Below are 7,477 nucleotides of genomic sequence, written 5' to 3'. Positions count from 1 at the left end.
TTTTTGGAGATAGTTAAATATTATATGTTTTGAAAGGGGTAGTATTATCTGTATTTGAGTCAATGGTAAAGGGTATATCTAGACTTATGCAGAGGAGTGTACTAAGAGAGATGATGTGTACTAGGAGGTGTACCCACTCAGGGAAGATCAAGTCTAGAGAATGTACCTACAAGATGTTGTGCAAAGAGGTTGGCCACCTGTGTTACTTGTGCAATGGAAGAATAAGGAGGCACTTGAGGAGATGCATGGTGGGGGGTACGCGGAGGAGGTGCGTGATGAGGAAGAGTATGATGAGGATGAGGGTAATGAAGATGTCGATCTAGATGCTGCACATTCATTGGATTATTTGACTGAACCGACGGTGAGGCATATGAGGGGGAACAAATTCATTCTCTAATTGAACAGATGGAGTGGGATGATCTTGAGGCTAATGAATCTTCTGAGTATAACATGTTAGATAATGAGGATGATGTTCCTATTCCCGCAGACTGGAGCAATCCCAACTTTAACAACTTTTTGGTGGGTGCACAACTTCAAGGAGAAGTGGGTTGAGTATTGGGAGGTGTCAATTGTGGTGGACTACACTTTCATGATCGACAAATTTGAGCTCAGCCACAGGAACATCACCTCAGTCTTTGTCACTAATGTGATGTATGCCTAGGTTGTGAACAACCTAAACTATGAACTAGAGTTCATAATCAGGGCAATTGAGAAGGAGTACAAATACAATATTAGCTACAACTAGACATGGAGGGCGAAGAGGAAGGAAATTGAGATGAGGTTTGAGACCTACAAAGCGTCATATGACAATCTTGTACCCTTGCTGCAGACTATTGCTCAAAGGAAGTCGGAGACGTATTACGACATTGATAAGTATGCATTGTTGTCCAAACCTGACAAGTATGTCCTGAAGCGATGCTTCTTTGCATTAGGACTATGTATCAAAGCTTCCAAGCACTATCGGTGTATCCTCTGCATCAATGGCACTTTCCTTACCGGCATGTAAAGGGACAAATCTAGACTACTATTGGAGTTGATGGGAACAACCAAGTGCTACCGTTGGCCTTTCTATTTGTGGAGAGTGAGAACACATGTAGTTGGTATTGGTTCATGTACCGTGTCAGGATGATAATTGTGGGTGCTCAACCGAACTTGTGCCTTATACATGACTGACATGCAGGGATGCTTAAGGCTATTCAGGATCTACATAATGGAACGGATGATGGCATGATGGGACCTGTATGGCTAGATCTGCATAGTAAGTGGTGCATGAGGCATTTGGGTACAAACTTGTTTCGCCAATTCAAGAACAAGAAGCTCATAAACATATTCAAGAGGCTGTACAGTCAGAACTAGCAGTAAAAGTTTGATACTTTTTGTAAGACACTAGATGAGTTAACGAAGAAGCAAACACAGGAGCATGCACGGAGGCCCGTGAGGGAACCGGAGGATGAACCAGTATGTCTTGAGCCCCTGCTAACAGACAATGAAGCTGGCATAATGTGTAGGACTTGGTCATCTACTAGGTCATTTAACGAGTGGATTGAGAATGAGCCAAAGGAGAAGTATGCTTTTCTCTACAATGCAAATAAGGCTATGTATGATATTATGACTACAAATTTAACAGAGGTTTACAACTGGGTGATGAAAGGTATGAGGGAGTTGCCGCTGGTGGGTGTTATAGAGTTCATACTTCACAACCCTAGCTCAAAATTCAAAATCCAACCATCCAAACTGTGAATTCTTGCCATAGATACCTAGGGAACTTATCCAAGGATCCTTTCCGAGGTTGATGTTCACCAGATGACAAAGGAAACAGAGGAAAACTCTTGGGGAAAAGATAGAATGCTGGTGCTCCTCGTTCTTCAACAAAGAACACCAAAAGACATCAAAATTGGCTCGAATTCTTTGAAAAAATGAAAATGAATTGGATGGATGGAAAGCTCATGAGCTAGGGAACGTGTGAATACCATATGCATACCTTGATTCCTTCTCTTGAGGTGGGATTTTAGGGTAGAATGAGAGAGTGCTTAGGAGAGAGAGAGAGGGACTGTTGCTGCCTTGGCTGGTTGGAAAGAGAGGAGCACGGGTGAGGAAGGGAGAGAGAGGGAGTGGGCTGCTGCCCAAGTGGAGAGAAGAAAAGAGTGGTTGGCCCACTCCGGTGGGGCCCACATACTAGATAAATAAGTATGTTTTAACTGTGAACTCTATTCTTTTCTCTTTTGATTTTTCTTTCTCTCATTCATTTGACTCAAAACGAAGTGCTCCAGCGTTCAAAATGAAATTACACAAAATTAAGCACAATACTTAAGAAGCAGGATTATACTTAATTATGCGATTACGGATTTGGGACGTGACAGACGAGCTCGGTACGTTGCAGCTACCTGGCACGCCACTTATGGGGACACAACTTTCTTAGGACGACTATACCACTCCACCCGCCACTGGATGGCTTGAGCGGGAGATTGTTCCATCGGAACTGCTTACATACTCAGGTCACCAGGTGAGAGCACAGAGACGTAGGGTCCCAAGGGCGGATACGACTAGTGGTAGTCCTCAAGAGGGGACGTAACTTATAGGCTACTATGTTATTGTTAGTTTTTTTTGTTATATTATTGTCGGTATTATAGTACTATGTTAATGTTAGGGTAATTCTACTTTCTTCTTGCTACTATGTTATTTTTAGTGTCATAATATATTTCATGTAACATGTTTCTATTTTGTAATTATATTCGAACCATAGAGTCATATCATGAGCATTCCATAATAATCATAATAAATACATCGAACTAACGTACAATAGCATATATGATACACCTAGTTGTGTACCAGAGTTTCATCTAACAACCAAAAAAAATGTAAAAGAGCGAAGATCGACATGATGATACATAAATTGCAACGTTATCTCTCTATACATGTTAGGTTTAACTTTAAATCCACATCTATACTCATAAATAAAAAATGCATTTCAAGCCTATTAGATTTTTTCCCACGTGCACGTGGGTAAAATGTGTTCATTCTCATCCTAGGATATCCTAAACTCACAAAAAAATACGCTAAAAAAAGAAAAGAAAAGGGACAACGAGAAATCAAACCAAAGTTACCAAACCCCACCCCACCCACAACGACCAAGAACGCTCCCACCAAACTCCTCCCCTCGGCGAGCTCGCGCGTCGGGCCAAACCACCCACCACCGTCGCATCGCTCGCATGGAGATCGCCGCTGCGGGGACCCGCGGGGCCGGCGCAGCAGGAGGAGGCGGCGGCGGCGGCGGCGGGCCGGCACCGTTCCTGTTGAAGACGTACGAGATGGTGGACGACCCGTCGACGGACGCGGTGGTGTCGTGGAGCGACGCCTCCGACGCGAGCTTCGTGGTCTGGAACTCGCCCGAGTTCGCGGGGCGGCTGCTGCCCACCTACTTCAAGCACAGCAACTTCTCCAGCTTCATCCGGCAGCTCAACACCTACGTGCGTAACAACGCTTCCCCTTTTTTGCCCCTGTCCTGTCCTTAGAATCTTGATGCGCTGCTCTGGTCGGGGGATTTGGCACGTTCTTGCGGTTAGAGTGGTGGGAATTTGGGCGTTGAGGTTGCGCCGATGCAGGGGATTGCTTAGGTGGAGTTGAGCTGGGTTCTTGCGGTTCCATTTGGGGAATTCCGCGTCAAGATTTGGACTCAGGGGTTCATTTCATTCAGTGTCGGTGAGGCTAGGTGCGAAAATGTTTGTGCTGTTTTAGCGAAGTGTTAGTAGCTTTGATGATTTTGGATGTTGGTTTCTGTTTCTTATGGTTTGATTGGTTGGAATTTTGTGCCGGAAATTGAACTTGATTCGATGCCGTGGAACTGAAAATTAATTCAAGATGGTATTCAAATGTAGAATTACATCCTGTTGCGTTCAGGAAGCAGCATTGGGAATGGTTTTTGATTCTCTTGGTTGTATTGGTGAGGAATTAGTGTCATGATCGATCCTGATGTTTGGGATGACCTTGAATTTGCTGGTGCCGAGATTTGTTTTGGCTTACAATATGAACAGTTCCGAGTAGCGGGGTTGACACAATGGAGTAACTGGTGTTTGTTACCAGAGTTTTAGCTTGATTTGTAGCTTCAATATTCACATTTCTTTATTTTATCTAATTTTTTCTTTAAACCTTAGTTCAAATTCGTTATGATAGTGAAAAAAATATTGGCACATCTTGTCTGACTAGTAAATTTTCATTGTGTAAGTGTTTGGGAAGATTGAGGTTGAAACTTAGGCTTAATTCATTTTTTAGGTTCTTGCATAAAAATGTTTGCATTTTCGTGCTTTTCTGAACTATCAAATCACTTGTATGTACAGCAATATTGACAGTTTCTGTTCAGGTGGAGATATTGCTGATAGGATCACCATGAAGTAGTTGTGCAATCTTGTCTTGATGTGCTGTTGTGGATGTTTCTTGATTTGACAGTCCATTGCATTTACAGATCATCTTTTTTGTAGTATTAGAAAAATGGAGGTTGTCCTGATAGGAGAGTACCGAATGAGGGAGCATTCTCATTGTTTGGTACAAATGAGGGAGCATTTGTAGCATGTTTTTTTCTTGGACCACGAGGAGAGACTCCTCCTGGGCATTTTTTAAATTTAAGATAGGGGAGTACCGAACCCTGGCTAGCTAGGAAACTTGTTGAAACTAGTTTCTCAAGGAGATACCCACAAATTTGTGGTATGAGTGATCTTAGATATTGAAGTCATGAAGTTCTCTTGAAAATAGATGGACTACTATCTGAGTTGTATTTGCTAGTGTTTGAGATCTATTTTTTTTTCTTTTACGGTCTTTATGTATAGTATGGAGGTCTTACCTTGATGCAACAAGATCCATAGATCTGTTCAGTAGTCTCAACCAAGTTTAACATTTTTCCCTTTCTAATTGATGTTACATCAAGTAAGTACAGTCATTGTGGGATCTGGATATCATTTCAGTGCAGGGGGTTCCAAATTTTTATTAATTTTTTATTGTTTTAGTGGTGCGCACTTCTATGTGATCTCCAAGTGTAAGTAGTTTCGCTTGGTTCTTGTGGGGCCCTTTGAGGATATAGGAAAATTTTATCCACCTCTACTTAGGATTTTTAAAAGTAGCTTTTCAACAATTTATCTGACATTGGCAAGGAACTGGGAGCAGCTGGTTACCGGTCCAGTTCCAGTCATGTTCAGTTTTCCCCTCATTGTTCTTTCGAAACTTAAACAATTTTCACTTTCCAACAACATCTAATAGCAAATAGAGTTCAAAATCAAAAAACAGGGCATACTCCCATCAGTATTTTCTGCTCCCAGTACCCTCCAGGATTCCAGTTCCCTGTGGTTACCAACAGGATTTGGTACCTCATGTGTAGTTGCATTTCCTGGTCTATTGGAATTGCCTCTCTAAGTTTGAAACAGAAGGATGGTCTTTACCAAATAATAAAAAAATAGACCCTTTTCTCTTTTGAGTGAGGTAATAGGAGTATTTAAACATTTATCTTAGGATACAGTATTCTTGATCTTTAACTCTTTTTGTGTGTGTTTTCTGCCATCCTGTAAAACTTCAATTACTTTAGTGTCATGCCATTGTGGGATGCTTGGACGTAGTGGTTGCAGTGGGAGTTTTGTTGACTTTTAATGGTAGGATTTGTCTCAAAACGTTGCTTTGAGTGTTTTATTAGATCCCGTGAAGTGAAATATCTAATTAATTCCTTAAACTAATGAGGATCCGTTAAAAATATCGATGTTGCAGGGTTTTCGCAAAATAGACCCAGAGCGCTGGGAATTCGCTAATGAGTACTTTGTCAAGGGACAGAAGCACCTGCTGAAGAATATCTACAGGCGAAAGCCTATCCACAGCCACAGCCAGCAGCCAGGTGCTCTGCCTGACAATGAGCGTGCATTATTTGAGGATGAGATTGACCGGCTTTCACGAGAGAAAGCCACCCTCCAGGCTGACCTCTGGAAGTTCAATCAGCAGCAGTCGGGGGCCATGATCCAGATTGATGATCTTGAGCGGCGAGTCCTCGACATGGAGCAACGACAGGTCAAGATGCTTAGCTTCTTGCAGCAGGCTAGCAAGAACCCTCATTTTGTCAATAAGCTTGTTAAGATGGCAGAGGTGTCCCCAATCTTCGCAGATGGATTTCACAAGAAGAGAAGGCTACCTGGGTTGGATTATGGCACTGAGGCCACCGAAACAACTAGCTTTTATGATGACCACAGCAGCACTTCCAAGCAAGAGATGGGCAACCTTTTGAATCAGCACTTCTCTGATAAGCTTAAGTTGGGGCTTTGTCCTGCAATGACTGAGAGCAATCTCGTCACTCTCAGTACTCAAAGCTCGCATGAAGATAATGGGAGCCCTCATGGCAAGCAACCAGATTGTGATAGAATCGGCATGGAATGCCTTCCTCTGGTGCCACAAATTATGGAACTCTCTGATACCGGGACATCCATCTGCCCCTCGAAGAGTGCTTGCTTCACACCAGCCGTGATTGATGGAGGGCTCTTACCATGCCATCTTAGTCTCACTCTTGCGTCGTGCTCAATGGATGTTGAGAGAAGCCCAATCTCTAATGCAAATGGGAGCTCTATAGACCACGATCGGGGGAGAGAGAACCCACCGAAGGCATCCGCAGCAACAATGGAAAAGGATGACAGATTCGGCAGACACCACGATGATAGCCATAAATGGGCATCAGATGGTGGTGGCACTGCAGCGGGTGCAACGACGCCACAAGGGGATGCCCAAGCCACCACTGAGGTTCCTGCAGCTCCGCCTGCTGTAGTGAACGACAAGTTCTGGGAGCAGTTCCTGACTGAGAGGCCGGGCTGTTCCGAAACCGAAGAAGCAAGCTCCACCATGAGGAGGGATCCTTCCAGGGAGCAGATGGAAGACAACAACAGGCAGGCATACCAGGACACAAGGAATGATAGAACAGATATGCAACAGTTGAAACTCTGACGTTAGCAAATAGCATTGCCGTTTCTCAAAGCGCTACAGAAAGACGCCAAGTGTAAGATGCTAGAATCAGCAACCTGCGGTTACGCTTAAGCATAAGCATGACGTGAATGAATGGTGTATGATTGTGAACAACAAACATCACAGGGGTGTACATATTTGCTAAGATCAGTACTGGTTAGATCACGAACATGGTTTGTGCATTATGTTCAGATTTGTTATTATATTATGCTTGATATGGTTTCTTGACGTTGGACCAACATTGAATAGTCTAAACAAAGTGCGTCGATAAAATTGGACCCTAACAGATAAATTGTTCTAATGATGGGATATATTGAGATTTGTGCATTATTCTGCTAGATAAATTCTTAAACCAAAAATCTACCAGATATGTAGAGATGATTTTGTAGCGATCATGCATTGGAACTCTTTTTAACAGGACGTCCTGAGTCCTCATGTCTACATAACTATATTTTGTAGAGATGGTAAGGCTCCGTTTGGCTTATACTTCTTTAGGTCA

The 7,477-nt window shown here is 43.0% G+C and overlaps 1 protein-coding gene across 2 annotated transcripts; it reads left to right on the top strand.

Moving 5' to 3' along the window:
- The first annotated feature begins 3,098 nt into the window (after positions 1–3,098).
- On the top strand, positions 3,099–7,206 carry LOC133922125 (heat stress transcription factor A-5). Of its 2 annotated transcripts, none has more exons than XM_062367312.1 (2): positions 3,099–3,467; positions 5,746–7,206. In XM_062367312.1, the coding sequence occupies exons 1-2, from the start codon at positions 3,210–3,212 to the stop codon at positions 6,958–6,960; spliced, it is 1,473 nt and encodes a 490-aa protein (XP_062223296.1). In that variant the 5' UTR covers positions 3,099–3,209; the 3' UTR covers positions 6,961–7,206. The 2 variants fall into 2 exon arrangements, with proteins under 2 accessions (XP_062223296.1, XP_062223297.1); XM_062367313.1 differs by lacking the exon at positions 3,099–3,467 and adding an exon at positions 4,623–5,633.
- Positions 7,207–7,477: the final 271 nt, after the last annotated feature.

Source organism: Phragmites australis, chromosome 6 (genome assembly GCF_958298935.1).
Source record: "Phragmites australis chromosome 6, lpPhrAust1.1, whole genome shotgun sequence".
NCBI lineage: Eukaryota > Viridiplantae > Streptophyta > Magnoliopsida > Poales > Poaceae > Phragmites > Phragmites australis.
Note: the sequence above shows the minus strand (reverse complement) of the source record. Positions and strands in the feature narration are given on the sequence as shown.

Excerpts from the sequence above, each read along its gene's own strand:
- LOC133922125 (XM_062367312.1), top strand. The coding sequence starts at position 3,210 with ATGGAGATCGCCGCTGCGGGGACCCGCGGGGCCGGCGCAGCAGGAGGA. Across the intron at positions 3,468-5,745 it reads TCCGGCAGCTCAACACCTAC|GGTTTTCGCAAAATAGACCC; the intron begins GTGCGTAACAAC and ends TCGATGTTGCAG.